The sequence below is a fragment of the Lemur catta genome, chromosome 1 (assembly GCF_020740605.2).
Source record: "Lemur catta isolate mLemCat1 chromosome 1, mLemCat1.pri, whole genome shotgun sequence".
NCBI lineage: Eukaryota > Metazoa > Chordata > Mammalia > Primates > Lemuridae > Lemur > Lemur catta.
The window spans coordinates 113,220,139-113,239,341 of record NC_059128.1 but is presented as its reverse complement, the minus strand read 5'-3'; the positions used below and the strand labels follow the sequence as shown (position 1 = coordinate 113,239,341).

The 19,203-nt window shown below is 49.1% G+C and overlaps 1 protein-coding gene across 2 annotated transcripts in view; it reads left to right on the top strand.

The window, feature by feature from the left end:
- The window catches only part of VAV1 (vav guanine nucleotide exchange factor 1), a 54,634-nt gene that overhangs the window by 21,538 nt on the left and 13,893 nt on the right, over positions 1–19,203 (top strand). For both annotated transcript variants that reach the window (XM_045548485.1, XM_045548494.1), the window contains exons 2-21: positions 8,954–9,070; positions 9,549–9,607; positions 9,724–9,792; positions 9,950–10,058; positions 10,169–10,264; positions 11,465–11,533; positions 11,696–11,799; positions 12,336–12,435; positions 13,119–13,214; positions 13,460–13,528; positions 13,678–13,764; positions 13,868–13,953; positions 14,543–14,675; positions 15,660–15,769; positions 16,481–16,582; positions 16,797–16,894; positions 16,984–17,006; positions 17,171–17,216; positions 17,957–18,093; positions 18,433–18,498. In XM_045548485.1, coding sequence (XP_045404441.1) covers positions 8,954–9,070; positions 9,549–9,607; positions 9,724–9,792; positions 9,950–10,058; positions 10,169–10,264; positions 11,465–11,533; positions 11,696–11,799; positions 12,336–12,435; positions 13,119–13,214; positions 13,460–13,528; positions 13,678–13,764; positions 13,868–13,953; positions 14,543–14,675; positions 15,660–15,769; positions 16,481–16,582; positions 16,797–16,894; positions 16,984–17,006; positions 17,171–17,216; positions 17,957–18,093; positions 18,433–18,498 — 1,776 coding nt within the window. The remainder of the gene's footprint in view (positions 1–8,953; positions 9,071–9,548; positions 9,608–9,723; positions 9,793–9,949; positions 10,059–10,168; positions 10,265–11,464; positions 11,534–11,695; positions 11,800–12,335; positions 12,436–13,118; positions 13,215–13,459; positions 13,529–13,677; positions 13,765–13,867; positions 13,954–14,542; positions 14,676–15,659; positions 15,770–16,480; positions 16,583–16,796; positions 16,895–16,983; positions 17,007–17,170; positions 17,217–17,956; positions 18,094–18,432; positions 18,499–19,203) is intronic.

Genomic DNA, 19,203 nt, shown 5'->3' with positions numbered 1-19,203 from the left:
GCTTACACCATTCAAGGAATTTGTTAACTTGTGCAACAGAAATCCTATGTGCATTTTAGGTATGGCTTGATACAGTAGCTCCAACAATGTCATCAAAGGCTGGATGTCACTCTGTGATAGATTCTTTTTCAGGCTTCAGGCAATATAAGGATTTTCCCCCCTCAGGGCAGAAAAGTGGCTGTGGTTGCTCCAGACCTCACAACCTCTTCCCTGACCACCATGAGGGAAGCAAGTCACTGTCCTGGAAGCTGGAGCTTAAGTTCTGGGATTCACACTCTCCCATTGGTCTGAATTGGGTCACATGGTGATCTCTGAGCCAATAGTCCTGGGAAAGGGGATGGGCTACACTAATTGACTGGACCTGAGCGTGGCACCTCTCTCATTCCATGTGGCTTGAAGAGAAAGGGGAACGGGCTATTTTTTTCAAAGGTAAATCAGGGTTCTGGTGTGTGTGTGTGTGTGTGTGTGTGTGTGTGTGTGTGTGTGTGTGTATGAATGGATTTACATAGAATTGAAGATGATTTCCTATGCAATGATCTGGGCTTAATCAGTTCAAGGCTGACATGGCCGTGTCATAGTGTCAAGGACCAGTGTCTTCTATTTTGTTGCTGTGACACCTGTGGAATATTTCCTTTGTCCTCTGTTCCCAAGTGAATTCACCATGATACCACTTCCTAGCCAGAGAAAAGATGATACAGTGTCCCTCCCCTTTAAGAACCCAACGTAGAAATTGCATCTTTCATACCCCATTGGCCAGAAAACTTGGTCGTGTGACCACTCCTGATGTATCAGTCAGCTATTGCTGCAGAAATGCTGTGTAACAAACAACCATGAAAGCTCAGCATTGTGAAACAATAAGTTAGCACGCATGTGAACATTGGCTGGATTGGCTGACCTCAGTTGGCTTGGCTAGGGTGGCTCTGGCCTATTTGCCTTTCATTCTCCTCCTACTACCAGCAGACTAGCCCTATTGGTCCTTCCTAGTGTGATGGTGGAGGTGCAAGAGGGAAAGTTGAAACGTCCACTGCCTCTTGAGGCTTAGGCTAAGAACTCTTTTTGGCTTTATTCTATTTGCCAAAGCAAGTCACATGGCCAAAGCCAAATCCAAGAGGTGGGGAAGTACATTCTGTCCATAGTGGGAGAGTAGGCAAAGGGATATAGGGAGAGGTCAAGAACTGTGGTCATTAATGCTGTCTAACATAGCCAGATGTTAAGAGGCTGAGAAAAGTTGTCTTTATTCCAAGAGGCCATGTACCTAGCTAAAAATTGAGAGCCTTATTGCTATGCAAAAGGGAAGAATGTATATTGAGGTCAGTTTCAGTTTATACCCCAAAGGTAATAAAGAGGAATCTCAGGGAGCTTTGGAAGCCTGGAGGCAACTCCTAACCTGGTCTAGGAGGAAATATGTGAAACAGGGATTCTAAAAAGGCTTTGCCATTGTTAGAGGGAGTCATGTCTAAGATGAGAGGATGAATGTATCAGTTAGATTTTGCTACATAACAAACCACCCCAACAATGAATGGCTTGAAAATAACATTTGTAATTTCTATTGATTTGGTGAATTGACTGGGAAGATCGGCTGATCTATGTGGTCTACTGACAGCTTGACTGGGGTAAGTGGTCCAGGATGGCTTCATTCACATGTCTGGTGTTTGGCAGGCAGGTTAACATAGGGCACCTTTAGCCAGGACTGATCCATGTGGTCCCTCATCCTCCAGTACTGTAGCCTGAGCTCTTTAATTTGGTAGGAACATTCCAGGAGAGCAAGAGGAGAAGTTGCAAGGTCTCTTGATGCCTAAGCTCTTTCTATCAGCCAAAGCAAGTCAAAAGTCAGTCCAGGCACAAAAAATGGGGAAATAGATTCCACCTTTTGGTGGCAGGAGTTGGGAAGTATTTGTAATCTGCCATAAAGGGCATTCAGGCAGAGACAACCTAATATACAAGGCGTGGAGAAAAGAGACAGTAAAAATATGTTGCATTTAGGGTGTGGAAACCATTTCTACCTGGCTAGAGCAGAGATAGGACAGGTAGAGTGAAGAAAAGGGTACAGTCATTGGAGAAGTCAGAAGGAGCCATGGTGAGGTTGGACTTCATCTTGGGGATGATGGGGAACTGTGGCAAGGTTTCAAGCAGAGGTCGAGATGATCATATTTGCTGTGTGAAGGTGGGCTGCGAGGAGTAGAAAATGAATCAGGGGGAGGCCGTTGCAGTCACAAAGTTGAGCAATGGTGATGACCACTCTAGGATTTGGTAATGAGGATGGCATGAAGGGCTTGGATGTGAGAGACATTTTGGATGTAGAATCCAAAGGAGATTGACTGACTTGAAGTGGAGGATTCAATGAATCAATATTTGCAATCATTCCTGGCTTGTGGAAAATGCTCTATAAACTTACTGTAACTTGTTGGTGAAGGAGGGGGGATTTTTGAGAATCATTTTGGGGTTCCTAAGACAAGTCTTGGGTTGATGAGGGAGGCATCGCTGAGATGGGGAGGCTGGGGAAGGGAGTGAGTTTGAGTCATCAATGATGTCAGTCTTGAACCTGCAAAGTTTGAGGTGCCCATTGTTGAATGAATGAACCTGTTTCCCCAGCTGTGAGCAAAGAAATTGATGACAATGGGATGGGTGTTGTGGCTCATCCCTGTAACCCCAGCACTTTGGGAGGCTGAGGTGGGAGTCTTGCTTGAGCCCAGGAGTTCAAGGTTGCAATGAGCTGTGATGATGCCACTGCACTCCAGCCTGGGTGATAGAGCAAGGTCCTGTCTCTAAAAAGAAACAAATTGATGACAAAGAAAAGTAGCTTTTAGCTGTTCTGAAAACTTGGCCCTGGGCTGGAAAAATGGTCCAGACAGTCTTCTAGTTACTCCCACGTTGTTTGTTTATTTATTCAATAAATATTGGGCACTACTACATGCCACCATGTGATGTTCAGGCTCCGGAGATAACTCAGCCCTAGGCTGTGCCTTCATCTTGTGGCGGAGACAGAGCTGGTCACAGACCTTGTGATCAGGCCCTGGGTAGGGAGTGACTATATTCTAAGGGAGCCTGCAGTCAGGGGAGAGTGAGGACTCTGCCTAGCTGAATAATTTGGGGGCAGCTTCCTGGATGAAGAGATATTGGAGATGGGCCTTGAAGGATGTGTAGGAGTTCACCAGGGAGCTGTGAGAGAAACTTTCAGCCCAAACACCAGTCCTTGTTCATCTCTATGCATGTAATGACTGGAAGAATTTGCAACAGGAGTGGAGAGTCATGGAACCTCTGAGAATCAGAGAGATCACAACTGGCTCTGGCCCTGAGGGTAGTCTGTATGAGGATAACACTAGCTACTGTAATAAACAAGCCATTTCAGTGACTTAACACAGTAAAAATTCATTATTTCTTGTCCACATAATAGTCCAATATGTGTGTTCCTGGTCCTAGGTGAGGGGACTTTTCCCCACAGGGTGATTCAGGGACCCAGGATATTTTCATTTGTGCCTTTGCCATGCCTTAGAGTCTCAGCCTGCAGAGAATGGGGAGAAAGAGGGTATGGAGAAGTCATTTCTACTTCTTAAATATATCACCCTGAAAGTGATGCATATGGCAAATGCTCATATTCTATTGGCCAGAACTAGTCACATGATCACAGGACCACACCCACATGCAAGGGGGGATGGGAAATGTAGTCCTTTTCTGGGCAGCCATTTTTCCAGCCACAATTCCATATTATGGAAGAGAAGGCATGATTGTGGAGGGTGATTAGTGGCCTCTGCTGCAGGTAGGCAACAGGAATAGAACTGAGGCCTGGGAAGCAGGAGACACTCAGTTTGCTTTGTGCCCTTGAGTAAACCCTTCTCCCTCTCTGGGTTTCTCCTGCTCTCTGGGTGATGAAGGTGGGAAACTGGTTGATATCTGAGGTCTTTTCTAGTTTCAGAAATTTATGGGTCAGTGAATGCTCTTGGGCTTCTTGGCTGGAGCTAAGATGATGATGGTGATGATGAGGATAGTGATGATGATGGTGGTGACGGGGATGGTAATGAAGATGATGGTGATGATTGTGATGATGATGATGATAGCGACGATGATGGGGATGGTGGTGATGGGGATGGTGACGAAGATGATGTGATGATGGTGGTGATGCTGATGATAGTGGTGATGGTGGTGACAATGGTGGTCATGATGGGGATGGTGATGAAGATGATGGTATGATGGTGGTGATTTTTTTTTTTTTTGAGACAGAGTCTCACTCTGTTGCCTGGGCTAGAGTGCCGTGGCATTAGCCTAGCTCAGAGCAACCTCAAACTCCTGGGCTCAAGTGATCCTTCTGCCTCAGCCTCCCAAGTAGCTGGGACTACAGGCATATGCCACCATGCCTGGCTAATTTTTTCTATATATTTTTAGTTGTCCAGCTAATTTCTTTCTATTTTTAGTGGAGACAAGGTCTCGCTCTTGCTCAGGCTGGTCTTGAACTCCTGAGCTCAAACAATCCACCCGCCTCGGCCTCCCAGAGTGCTAGGATTACAGGCATGAGCCACAGCACCTGGCTAATGGTGGTGATGTTGATGATAGTGATCATGATGGTGGTGATGGTGGTGACGATGGTGATGATGGTGATGATGATTGTGATGGTGATGAAGATGATGGTGATGATGATTGTGATGGTGATGTTGATGATAGTGATGATGATAATGATAATTGCCATCTATTGAAATGTCAAGCCCTTACAACAACATGATACCGTTGGCAAAAACTCTTTATACTGGTTTATTTGTCTTTATCCTTATATTACCTGTTTATTGCTGAGTAACACATTATCCCCAAACTTATCAGTCAAGGAAAACAACAATTTATTATGCTCAAGGATTATTTGGGTCAGGAACTCTGAAATGGTTCAGCTGGGCTGTTCCCAGTTGGGGTTTCTGATGGGGTTGCAATCAGATGTCGGCTGGGCCTCTAGTCATCTGAAGGTTTGGCTGGAAGATCCACTGCTCATGTGCCTCAGTCACATAGAGCTTCCATTCCTTTCCACATGGGCTTCTCCACAGGACTGATTGAGTGGCCTCACAACATGGTGGCTGATGAGTGATCCAAGAGGCCAATGTGGAAGCTGCAATGCTTTTTCTTATTTAGTCTTGAGAAATTGCATCTTGTTACTTCCACCATATTTTGTTAGCCACACAGGCCAGTCTTGGTTCAATGTGGGAAGGGATTACAAAACAGCATCAGAACTATGCATGGATACTGGGAGCTATGAACCACTGGGGGCTACATCTTGGAGGCTGGCTACTACAATGGCATTGTCTTAATTACTGTAGATTTATGATATGTCTTAATATCTGGTAGGACTCATATCCCCACTTTATTTTTCCTTTGTAGGAGTGTCTTGGCTGTTCAAAACTCTGTGCTTTTTGATATAAGTTTTAGGATCCATGTGTTAAGTTCAATGAAAAACCATTTAGGGTTTTTTTTTTTTTTTTTTTGAGACAGAGTCTCCCTCCCTTGCCTGGGCTAGAGTGCTGTGGCATCAGCCTAGCTCACAGCAACCTCAAACTCCTGGGCTCAAGCGATCCTCCTGCCTCAGCCTCCCGAGTAGCTGGGACTACAGGCATGCGCCACCATGCCCGGCTAAATTTTTCTATGTTTTTTTTCAGTTGTCCATATAATTTCTTTCTACTTTTAGTAGAGACGGGGTCTCACTCTTGCTCAGGCTGGTCTCGAACTCCTGACCTCGAGCGATCCACCCGCCTCAGCCTACCAGAGTGCTAGGATTACAGGTGTGAGCCACCGTGCCCGGCTCATTTTGGGGTTTTAATTACAATTGCATTGAATCTATAGTTCAATTTTGGAAAGAGTTGAGAGCTTTAAAATAGTGAGTCTTCCTAGAAAAGAAAGAGAAAAGGAAGAGAAAATAATGGGGGAATACTTTCTATTCTATTTAGGTCTTCTTTCATGTCTTTTGATAAAATTTTATAATTTTCTTCATGAGGGACTTGCACATCTTTTTGTTAGATTGTTACATGTCACTAGCTTTATATGTTGGTTTGTTTTACATCTTTTAGCCTATGGTAAATAAATGGTACTATTAAAACTGAAGTCTGATCGTCCTACAGTGAAATGCTAAATTCTTCAGTTTGCCATTCAATCAGTTCTACCAAATGCGTACGCTTGTGCAATCCACGCCCTTATCAAGACACAGAACATTTCCATCACTTGTGGCCTCTCTGAGTCAATCTCTATCTTCCCTTCTGCCCCAGAAGCAACCACTGATGTGATTTCTATCACCCTAGGTTAGTTTTGCTTATTCTCAGATTTCACAACATACCTTTTTTTTTTGTTTTTAAAGGTAACGTTTTCTGTGCGATTGTTGCTGATGTACGGACTCACAGTGGACTTTGTATATTGGTTTTGTATTCTGCAACACTACCAGATAATTTTTATGAATTACAGCAATTTATCTGTATAGTCTTTGGGGCTTTCTAGGTCAATGATTGTTTCTTCTGCAAAAATGACCACTAGTATTTCTTTCTTTCCTTTTTTCCTCTGTCTTGTCTTGCATTGTCGGCTGAGATCTTCAATACAATGTAGAGTAGAAATTGTGATGGCCAGCATCGTTGCCTTCATTCTGATTTCAAAGGAAATCTTTTCAATATGTTGTTATTAAGTAACATGTTTTGCTCTATGTTTTTTGAAGATTTTTTTTTATCAGCTTACAGAATTTCCCTTCCGTCCTTACTTAGCCAAGAGTTATTTTTTTCTCCTCTTTCTTTTTTTTTTTTTAATCACAAATGAATGTTGAATTGCTACTCTGTCAGTTATGTGTCTCTGTTGCAAATTTCTCTTTTTGACAGAGAGAACAGACCTTGGGTCAAAGCCTTGGGCAAGCCACAGGATCTAGCTATAATTGAATCACATTGTTTGAATCCTATTTATTTTATAGTTGCTTCTGTTTGTAGCAAATGGTCTTAGTTTTCTTTTTATAGTGGGAAGTAATGTTCTCTTCTTAAATACGTTTATGTGAGTTAACATTAATTTAAAGTTCATGTTCCATATGTAATGGGTTAGAAGACTGTGGATGTGGCAGTAATTGAGAAGATACAATGTGAAGATGGAAGAGAAACACAAATACAACAAAAACTGGGTATTGCATCATTTCATACAGGCAGCTGTGGCGTAGTGATTAAATTCAGGCTTCAAAGTCATGCTGCCTGAGTCTGCATCCTGGCTGTGTGTCCCTGCCACAGTTTCCTTATCTGTGAAATGAGGATGATAATAGTACTTACCTTGCAGGGTGGTTGCAAAGATGCCACGTTATCTCTGTATTGTGCTGGGAATTAAGCCCATGGCAGGCAAGTGCTCATGTTAGGTACATGTGGGGGAAGGAGCTGTGGTTCAGAGAGTGGGCTCTAGATTCACATCATCTTGGAGCTCAGTTGTAGCTCCTCTACTGACTTACTCTTGCTATTAATAACCTTGTGCAGCTTTCCCTCCCAATCGGAGCCTGCTTTCTTGTAGGTAAAATGGACATAAATACAGTATAGTTGTGAGTGTGGAATTCATCTGGGTGCCCAACCACGTGTAGTAGGCATTCAAGAAATGCAAAGAATGTCCTGGTCAAGGCGCAGAGCAGGAGTTAGCAATTATATCAGAATCACCTGGGGAGGTTGTTAAAATGCAAATTCCCAGGCTCCACTGTGATCCATTCGTTTGACAAATATACGTGGAGGGTCTTCCACATGTCAGGCACAGTTGAAGATGCCAGGTATCCATCAAAGAACCAGATGACAGCCCTGCCCTCAAACTGACATTTTATTTGGGGGAGAAGGATGGTAAACAGAACAAATGAAGCGCAGTAGTGGGGGTACAAAATGCCAGAGTAGGGGCTGTGATTTTAAATAGGGTGGTCAGAGGGGTCTCACTGAGATGAACTTTGAGCAAAGGCAAAGAAGGTAGCAGGGAACCTTGTGGACAACAGGATGTATTCACCTGCTTGGGCTGCCATAACAAAGTACTATATCTAATAATAAATGCTCCCGTCCCCTCCCTTCCCTTCCCTCCTCCTTCCCTCCCCCTCACTCACTCTATTCTAGCTACACCAGCCCCCTTGCTGTTCCTCCAATGCACCAAACATGATCCCCAGGGCCTTTGCACAAGCTGTTCCCTCTTCTTGGAATACATTTTCTCCTGTGTTAGGGGTTGAATTTTGTGCCTCCAAAATTTAAATGCTGTAGTCCTAACCTTCAGTGCCTCCTAATATGGCTGTATTTGGAGATAGGGTTGTTACAGAGGTAATTAAGTTAAAATGAGGTCATTAGGTTGGGCGTTAACCCAACATGACTGGTGTCCTTAAAAGAAGAGGACACGAGAACACAGACAGGCACAGAAAGAAGGAAGACCACGTTAGGACTCAGGGAGAAGGTGGCCCATCTGCTGACCAAGGAGAGAGACCCCAGAAGAAACAAACCCTGGCAACACCCTGATCTTGGACTTCTTGTCTCCAAAACTCTTCCGGATATTTCTTTCCTATGAATGGAATCATACAGTATGTGGGCTTTTGGCTCCTGGTATCCAAAAGTTCAGGGATATTTCACACACATGAAATTATACACTATGTGGCCCTTTGTGTCTAGATTTTTTTTTTATCTTAGCAGAATGTTTTTGAGGGTCATCCACATTGTAGCATGTGTTGGTGTTTCATTTCTTGTTATGGCAGAATAACATTCCATGGTGTGGGTAGAGCACATTTGTTTGTCTGTTAGTGATTCATTTTATGTTTGGTGAATTTGACCTTATAAAAAAAAATTCGTAGGGTAGATGTGGGCTTCAGGTACGGCTTGATCTTTATCAGAAGAGTGTAGTTTTGTGGGTGGGGGGGTCTGTGCTTTCATTTTCCTCTCCACGCAAGCTGTCTAGGGCTCAGTTTATCTTCTGCCCTTTCCTTCCCTCCCTCACCCTCATTTCCCTCTTCCCCACACAGTTCCTGTGCCTCAAGAACATTCGAACCTTCCTGTCCACCTGCTGTGAGAAGTTTGGCCTCAAGCGGAGTGAGCTCTTTGAGGCTTTCGACCTCTTTGATGTGCAGGATTTCGGGAAGGTGAGCCAGGCACCTAGAGCCCAAAGATTGGATTTCCATTCATTTGCGTTAATGTCTACACTGGACAAGCCTAGGACTGTCAGAAGATGGGCAGATGAGCCAGAACAAACCATCACACAGGGTGCAAAGGGCACTGGCTTGGAACACATGGGACTGGGTTTGAATCTCTGCTCCACCCATCGCTGTGTGACCTTGGATATGTGGCTGTGCCTCTCTGAGCCCTGGGTTCGTCATCTGTAACATGGGAATACTATCATCCCGTCCTCTCTGAATGGCAGATGAAGATCAAATAGGGGACAGGAGCTTGGTTAAGGGGATGTGGCATGGGGGACGGGCAGGTACAGCAAATCCTGAGTTAGGGTCCCAAGAGGCATGAGGTCTAGCCTCAAGGTCTAGCCTTGGACCCTTGGAGTCAAGGCTGAGTTCTGCTGTGGGGGTGGGTAAGGGGCTTGCTGAGCAGCCGTGGCCCTTGTCACAGGTCATCTACACCCTGTCCGCTCTGTCCTGGACACCGATTGCCCAAAACAAGGGGATCATGTAAGTAACCATCTGGGCTTTGAGACGTTCAGCCCCAATCCTCTGCCTCCTTGAAGCCCTCTTCCCACCCAGTTCCCAGGCCCCTGGGTCAAAGCTTCCTGGCACCCCTCCCCCAGGCCCTTCCCCACTGAGGAGGACAGTGTGGGTGACGAGGACATCTACAGTGGCCTATCTGACCAGATCGAGTGAGTGTTGGGGGGTCTGCAGGACTCACTGGAGCACTTTCTTGGGGCGGGCGGTATGGGGGGCACATGGCCCTTCCCTCGGGTCTGAGGGGACACAGCCTTGATCCGGGAGGGGTCTGGGCGATCTGGTGGCCCTGCCTGACACCACGTCCTGCAGTGACACGGTGGAGGACGATGAGGACCTGTACGACTGCGTGGAGAATGAGGAGGCCGAAGGCGACGAGATCTACGAGGACCTCATGCGCTCGGAGCCAGTGCCCATGCCGGTGTGTGGGGCGGAGGGGCCGGGCCTGGACAGGTGGGTGGGCGCAGCGTTGGGGGGGGCCCAGCCCTGGGCACCCCTCCTCCAACACCAGCCTGTCCTTTCCGCTCTCAGCCCAAGATGACAGAGTATGACAAGCGATGTTGCTGCCTGCGGGAGATCCAGCAGACGGAGGAGAAGTACACGGACACGCTGGGCTCCATCCAGCAGGTGCGAGCCTCTGGCCCCTCCCGCCCCGCACGGCGCATGCGCAGGCGCTGGGCCGGCAGGTGCGCGTCCACCTGTCTGGCCGCCTCTGGGGCGCGCCAAGGCTTTTCCTTGTCCTTGTTGTTTTGTGTTTCTCTGACTTTTTCTCCTGTCTGTCTGTCTGCCTCTGCTATTGCCTCTCTTACGTTCTCCCTATTGAATCTCATTCCTTCGTCTATTTCTTTTAAAAATAGCCTTGTGAAGATTTAATTAACGTGCCATACAACCCACCCATTTAAAGTATACAATTCAGTGGTTTTGGCATATTCACGAGGTTGTGCAACCATCACCACTGTCTAATTTGAGAACACTTTCAATATCCGCCAAAGAACCTGCACACTCCTTAACTGTCACCCCTCAATGTCTCATCCTCCCCCAGCCCCTGGCACCCCAAAATCCGCTGTCTATCTCTGTGGATCTGCCTGTTCTGGACATTTCATATAAATGAGGTCACACACTCGGTGGCCTTCTGTGTTCGGCGTCTCTCACTGAGCACGATGTCCTTAAGGTCCATCCATGTTGTGGCCTGTGTCAGAGCCTCGTTCCTTTTCATGGCCATGTAATATTCCATGATAGAGACGAACCACATTTTATGTATCCATTCACCCGTTGATAGACATTTGGATTGTTTCCACTTTTGGGCTATTATAAATAATTATGCTATGAACATTCTCTAGAAGTTTTTTTTTTTTTTAAAGAGATGAGGTCTTGCTCTGTCACCCAGGCTGGAGTGTGCCTGTAGCTCCCTGCAGCCTCAACCCCCCTCAGCCTCCTGAGTAGCTGGGACTACAGGTGCATGCCACTGTGCCGGGCTAATTTAAAAATTCTTTTTTTTCAGAAACGGGGTCTTGCTATGTTGCCCAGGCTGGTCTTGAACTCCTGGGCTCAAGCAATCCTCCTGCCTTGGCTTCCCAAAGTGCTGGGGTTACAGGCATGAGCCACTGTGCCCAGCCTCCTGTACAAGTTTTTATGGGGACATTCTTCATCTCTTTCCATCTCTCTGTCTCTTTCTCTGTCTCTGTTTCCTTGTCTTCCTTGTCTCTGTCTTTGTCTCTCTGTTTCTGGTTGTCTCTTTTTGTCTCTGTCTCCTTATCCCTGTCTCTCTGGGACCAGGCTGGAGAGAGGGGGGTCTCATGTTCCTTCCTTCTCTGTCTGGTCTCACAGCACTTTCTGAAGCCCCTGCAACGGTTCCTCAAACCCCAAGACATTGAGATTATCTTTATCAACATTGAGGTGAGCCGGCCTTTGTCCAGATGGGATAACTTGCTGGCCCCTCCTGCCCCTGGGGTACGGGAATTGGGAGTTGAGCAGCATGGGGTGGGTGGAGGACCCTGACCAGCACAGCTCCCAGAGCCCCAGGCTCTGGCCCCAGCCCTTGCCCTTCCCTGCGAGTAGGACCTGCTTCGTGTACATACACACTTCCTAAAGGAGATGAAGGAAGCCCTGGCCACCCCTGGCGCATCCACCCTCTACCAAGTCTTCATCAAATACAAGGAGAGGTGAGCCGTGAGGGGTCACTGCCCTTCCTGGGCTGGTCATTTGAGAGACCTTACCCTCAGAGACCACTGGACAGGGAGGACTTTTGGCTGTGTGCTCATGGCCAAAGGGGCTGCCCATCTCTGGCTCAATTCCCAGCTCTGCTGTGTGGCACTGGGTAGCCACTTAACCTCTCTGTGCTTTAGTGTGGTACAGGAATGTACCTCCTAGGGTTGTGGAGAGGGCTGAATCAATTGATGCATAAAGTGCTTAGCACAGGGCCTGGCATACAGTAGGTGCTCAATAAGTGTATGTTAAATAAATGAGCAGTGGGAAAGATGGTATGATATGCCAGGCACTGTGGCAAGAACTTATGTGTTATCTCATTTAATGGTACGATAATCTCTTGTGGGAGGTGCTATTGATATGGCCATTTCACAGATGCGGAGAGTGAGACTCAGGGTCATCTAGATGGGAAGATTGAGGTCAGGACCAACACCTAGATCACCTGACCTTGGTGCTGGCCACCCTTACCTGGTGGCCTGTCCTCTTCCTGTAGGTTCCTCATCTACGGCCGCTACTGCAGCCAGGTGGAGTCGGCCAGCAAGCACCTGGACCACGTTGCTGCAGCCCGGGAGGACGTGCAGATGAAGCTGGAGGTGGGGACCCGGCCACCTCTGGGCTATTTCACTCCTTCCTAGGCCCTAGAGGCAGTGGGGAGGTGACCAGGTTGCAGATGGCTCCACTTTCCGCTGCAGCCCAGCCAGGGATTCGCCCAAGGACTGGGGAGGGAGGTACTGGCCAGCCGAGTAGAGGAAATGGAACAGGACAGAACTGGGCTGGCCCCGAGTCTGACCCTAAACAGAGCTCTGACCCCCACACTGAACCCCAGCCCTAGGTTGAGCCCTGACACTGTGGCCCAAGCTGGACTGAACTCCAACTTCATACTGAGCCCTGATCCCACCACCAAACCCTCATCCCAGGCTGACCCCTGATCCTGAACCTTGGATCCATGTGTCCAGAGGAAACACAGACAGGGCTTGAACAAGGAGGATGAGGAGCCTCCAGATCTGTCCCTCTCCCTGTCTTTCCAGCCACACTTAGCTGGCAGAATTGTGGGGCCTCGACCCCGGCAGCATTTGCCAGCCTCCCAGTAGTTTTAAACTGCCCCTCACCTCATGGCATTCTTTTTTCCTTATCTTTTGGGAGCTCTAGAAAAACCCACACAGCTCTGGGGGTGGAGATCTGCCCATATATTTATTCAGATCTGCCCTGCTACCGGCTCATCCCGGGCACCTGCTTCCACCTGGTCTTGATACCTGTGTTCTCTCACTGCCCCCAGGAATGTTCTCAGCGAGCAAACAACGGGAGGTTCACCTTGCGCGATCTGCTAATGGTACCCATGCAGCGGGTCCTCAAGTACCACCTCCTTCTCCAGGTGCCGGGCACGCCCCCAGGCATGGGCTTGGGCTGTCCACTCTCGGGTGTCTATAAGAGTAGGGATGGGGATGGCTGGCTGCTGGAGGTTGGGCATCTAGGACTGTCCGGGAGGGGTCATTTGGGTCATGTCCCAGCTTCCAGAGACAGCAGGATGAGGGTTAGGGTTAGGGGAAGCTAGCATTGCTTGGAAGGCTCCCCAGGAGGAGGCAAGCCCAGGTGACATCTGACTCCTTTGGGTCACAGGAGCTGGTGAAACACACGCAGGACGCAATGGAGAAGGAGAACCTGCGATTGTCCCTGGATGCCATGAGGGTGAGTGGGGTGTGGGTGACAGTCACGCACATGCTGCAGACACCTTCTCTAAGCCTCCTGGTGGGGGCTCACCTTCTATCCCAGGTCCAGGTAGGAGGCTGGGCCAGGTGTTGGGGGTGGGGCCAGGCTCATCTCTGTCCCACCCCCAGGACCTGGCACAATGCGTGAACGAGGTCAAGAGAGACAACGAGACGTTGCGGCAGATCACCAACTTCCAGCTGTCCATTGAGAACCTGGTGAGGTGGTGCGGCTGGCTGGGCCAGGGTGTGGCCACGCGGGGAGGGTGTGTCTGGTGCCCTTCTTGGCGACCCCTTGCCAGACCCCCTGTGTGCTGTCTAGGACCAGTCTCTGGCACACTACGGCCGGCCCAAGATTGACGGGGAGCTCAAGATCACCTCGGTGGAACGGCGCTCCAAGATGGACAGGTAGGTGGAGCCAACATGGGCCTGGGGGTGGAGCCTGGGTGGGGCGGGGCCAGGCTCCCGGATGGACAGGTGGGTGGGGCCAACATAAACCTGGGGCGGAGCCTAGTCAGGGGTGGGGCCAAGCTCCTAGATGGACCGGTGGGTTGGAGCCTGGGCAGTGGCAGGACCAGGCTCCTAGATAGGCAGGTGGGTGGAGCCAACACAGCGTGGGTGAAAGATGGGTAGAACCGGGCCTGGTTCCTAGATAGACTTGTGGGCAGAGTCAACATGGATTTGGGGAGGACCCTTGGTGTGAATAGGGACAGATTTTTAAATAGGTGGGTGGGCCCATCCAAACAAGGGGGTGGAGCCTTGCTGGACAGGCTGGGCAGGGCCAGTGTGGATGTGTAGGGTGGAGCCAAGACCTACAGGTGGTGGGGACAGCACGGATCCACGTGGGTGAGGTCACGACGGACAGGTGGGCATGGCCAAGTTGGCCAAGGAGGAGAAGGGCAAGGTGGGGCCAGGAAGGTGGAGGGAAGCAGGCGGAGATACGATGAGGACAGTTGGGAGGAGCCAGACAGGGGCACTTTACCCCATCCTCTCCCAGGTACGCCTTCCTGCTCGACAAAGCTCTGCTCATCTGTAAGCGGCGGGGGGATTCCTACGACCTCAAGGACTTTGTGAACCTGCACAGTTTCCAGATTCGGGATGACTCCTCCGGAGAGAAAGACAACAAGAAGGTGGGGATCTGATGCTAGGACTGGGGGTGGGGGCGAGCAGGGGCAGCTCTCCACTTGGACGCATGGGTGTGTTTGTGAGAGTACATGGACGTGTGTGTTAATTAAGCCACTCACAGTTTTTTAATCGAGCAGCTACTTTATTCTGGGCACTTTTCTAGGCACTAGGAGAAAAATGGAAAACAAAACAGACATGGGCCCCTCTTGTATGGTACTTACATTCTTATGGGATGCGTTCTACAAAGAATATAAAACACGGGGTGTGACCCTGGTGAGTGAGGGTGGGAGGGTGGGGGCTATCTTACCTCCACTGGCCAGGAATATTCTCTGTGAGCTGAGGCCTCTCTCCCTCTTGACATTCCCCACTTCCTTCCACTCTTTCTCCTTCTTACTCTTTTCCTGTCCCTGTAGTCCTCCTCCTGGAGGTCCCCCCTGTGTCCTGGTCTGCTGCTTCCCTGTTTCGAAGCCCCTGTGTCCCCCACATGGAGGTGCTAATTGCTTTCTTTTAATTGCCTGTTTATGGGTGTGTCTCTGCTACCAGGCTGCAGCCCTGGGGGCAGTGTTCACTGCTCTGTCCCCAGCTCCTAGCAAGGTGTCTGTCTCTCAGCAGGCGCTCAGCAAATGCTTGTTGAATAGACAAATGGATGAATGACATGCTGTGTCTATTGTGCGTTCTGCAAAGGTGTGTGTGTGTGTGTGTGTGTGTGTGTGTGTGTGTGTGTGAGGGGGGGATAGAGAAAGGGAGAGAGTGTATGTGTATGTGTGTGTGTGTGTGTGTGTGTGTGTGTGTGTGTATGGTTTTGGGGTTTGTGGATGTGTATTTGGATATCCTAGGCTGCCACTTACAAGGACACTCTTGCATGGTGCTAGCAGAGAGACTGTTATAGGCCGGACCTTGGGCTCCCTGCAGGGGGAGGGGTTGGGGTGTGTGTGCTCCCACCCTCTGCGTAGGGCGTGGCCCTCGGTCTGAGCTCTGCTTCCCTGCAGTGGAGCCACATGTTTCTCCTGATTGAGGACCAAGGTGCCCAGGGCTATGAGCTGTTCTTCAAGACACGAGAACTGAAGAAGAAGTGGATGGAGCAGTTTGAGATGGCCATGTGAGTCTTCCCTCCCTCTGAGGATAGAAAGAGGGCTCTATCTCGTGGGGAAAGGGGATAGGAGACAGGACAGTGCTCTAGTCTCCCTAGAGAATGCTCTGACATGCCATGGGACCACTCTGAACCTCAGTTTCCTCATCTGAGAAATGGGAGAGTCAGGCTCAAGGCTGTCTGCAACTGTGAAATCCTGAGGTTTTGTGCAAACGTCAGCCACCAGCCTGGAATTTTCTCTTCCTCTTCCTCCTCCTCCTCCTCTTCCTCCTGCTTCTTCTTCTCCTCCCTCCTCCTTCCCTTCTTCCTCCTCCTCCTCCATCTCCATCTTTTTATATTGAGGTGAAATTCACATAACAAAAAATCAACCATATCAAAGTGTACAGTTTTGTGGAATTTCATACATTTACATTGTGCAACCACCACCTCTATCTAGTTCCAAAACCTTTTCGTCACCCTCAAAGGAAACTTGACACCCATTAAACAGTCACTCCCCATTTCCCCCTGTCCCAGCCCCTGGACACTATTAATGCTAATCTTTCTGTCTTGGCCAATGCTCAGAGCAGCATTATTCACAATAGACACAGGGTGGAAACAACCCAAATGTTGATCAGTGGATGAATGGACCAACAAAATGTGCTCTATCAGCCCATGGAATAGTATTCAGTTATAAAAAGGAATGAAATATTGGCCTTCTCTTCTTTCATTTCCCCTCGCCAGCTCCAACATCTACCCTGAGAATGCCGCCGCCAACGGGCATGACTTCCAGATGTTCTCCTTTGAGGAGACCACGTCCTGCAAGGCTTGCCAGATGCTGCTGAGGTGGGTGGCGGGGAGGATGGGCCTGGGTCCTGGGCATGGTCAGCTCTTCCTCTCCAGTGAAGCTCCCCCAGTAATTGGTCCCCTAAATTGGGAGATGGGGAGCTCTACTTTGATTTTCTCCATTGCTTTCTGGCTCTAAAGAGAACCCAAGGGAGCAGCATGGCTGTCCATGTCTATAAAGATGACTTTTCTTTCTCTCTCCCCTGCATCCCAGAGGCACCTTCTACCAGGGCTACCGCTGTCATCGGTGCCGAGCACCTGCACACAAGGAGTGTCTGGGGAGGGTCCCTCCGTGTGGCCGACATGGACAAGGTACCACAGGGAAGGAGGGAGGGTGGGAGGTGGGCTTGGTTCTCCATGGAGAATTTCCCAACCTAACTATTCCCTTTTCCCTCCCATAGATTTCTCAGGAACTATGAAGAAGGTAAGACCCCCACCTCATCCCCACGCACATTTCTGTGCATGGTGAATCTGGAAGGCCAGGAGGGGAGGCCCCAGGAGGCCCCAGCCATGGGCGTGGTCCTTTGTTGGATGAGGACAGTGATGGAGCATAGGTAGCCATGATGCTTTCTTGGTCTCTCTTTTCAGGACAAACCACACCGCAGGGCTCAGGACAAAAAGAGGAATGACCTGGGTGAGTCAACAGGGGGCGCTGTGTGGGGCAGGGAGTGGGAAAACTGATCTCCAGGGACAGATCTCCATCATCATATTAATGCCCGCAGAATGTCCCACTTATAACACTGCGATTCATGAAACCCGAAAGCAGTTTAAACATAACTAACTGAAATCCATTACTCATTTGTTCAAACACTGTGAAGGGAATGCATGGGGCATAGAAATACTGGTTAACATCCTGCTTGACTTCCATCCAATTTTATCTTCACAATCTCCCCCCACTGCTGTAGTCTTAGCTGTCTAGGCACATGGCTAGTGAGATCATGGATGCAGCTGTCTGCAGCAGGAGCTCTTCCTTTTTCATTGCCGCATTGTATTCCATTATGTGATTGTATCACCATTTGCTATTGATGGTTAAACCTGCCAAGGACATTTGGTTTGCTGCCAGTGTTTGGTCATTGCGAATAAAGCTGTTGTGGACATTTTTGCCCATGACTTTTGGAGGATGTGTTCTCATTTTTCTTAGGTTGCTGGGTTGCAGGGTAGGCATATGTTTAGCTTCAGTAGATACTGCCAAACAGGTTTCCAAAGGGAATCCCCCACTGGCAATGTATTAGAGTTCCAGTTGCTCTGCATCCTTGCCGACACTTGACTGGTATCACCAGTCTTAAATTTTAGCCATTCTGGGGGTGGCAAGGCTCAGATTTGAAAGTCCTTGACTACTAACCACCTTGTACCACCACCTTCCCTGTCCTCCAGGTCTACCCAAGATGGAGGTGTTTCAGGAATACTATGGGCTTCCTCCACCCCCTGGTGCCTTTGGGCCTTTTCTGCGGCTCAACCCTGGAGACATCGTGGAGCTCACCAAGGCAGAGGCTGAGCAGAACTGGTGGGAGGTATGCACTGGGGCCATGGTACTGCTGGCCAGGACTCCAGTGTGGGGTTAGGGGTTCAGGTGACCTCAAGGAGTGGGGTCACAGTCCCACTGGGCTCTGGAGGTGGTGCCTGGGGAATGATGCTATAGATTGGGATTTTGGGGTTTGGCTTGGCGGCTCTTCTGAGCTGGCCATCTTCCTGGGAAGTTGACACTAGTTGGTACCTCTCTGGGTCCTCCAGACCATCCAGAGGTAAATAGATAAGCAGAGTGGCCACCGAACAAAGAGGTGGACACACACATGTACACATACACACCTGGATAACCTCTCTGTCCCTGTTTTTGTCTCCTGGGTTTTCAGGGCAGGAATACAGCTACCAATGAAGTTGGCTGGTTTCCCTGTAACAGGGTGAAGCCCTACGTCCACGTGAGTGCCACAAATCTGGGTGGAGCAAGGGCAAGGGGTCCAGAGATAATGCCAGGAAGGTGGCAGACTCAGGAGGACACCCCTAGAGCTGGGGAGGGGCGCCCATCATGGCAGGTCATTCCCCAACTCACGGCTTTACCTGTCCAACCAGCTGAAGCCAGAGTGGGGCCATGCTGGGAATGTTCCCTCTTGAGTCTTTTTATCTGAAAGTCCTTCTTCCTATGTGGGTGCGATAGAGGAAGATGCAGGGGTCCAGAAAGTGGGCCAGTCCCTGGCTTCCTTCAAAGACACTGAATTGAGTCCTATCAAGGCATCATGCCACCTCTACCTCCTTGTCCACCTCCCGATGGACACATCTGTCTACCCTGGCCTCAACTGTTCTTCAACTGTTCTCTGCTCAGCTAATCCCTCATTCTTTCCCATGACTTCAGATCTTTCCCACTCTCCCCAAACCTCAGGTGCCTGCTTCCTCCCTCATTCACACCCATGGATCCCACTGTCCAACCTCACAGCCCAAATGGAACCTACAGAGAGGAACTCTCTCCCATGTTTGTTTTAAGATCAACTTTATGTCCTTTCAGACTCTAGCAATGAGCTCCCATAGAGCCTCGACCTAGATTCACCAGTTGTTAACATTTCCTTCCCTTTACTCTATTGTTTGCTCTCTTTACACACACAGATTTATTTTGCCCTGAAACAGTTAAA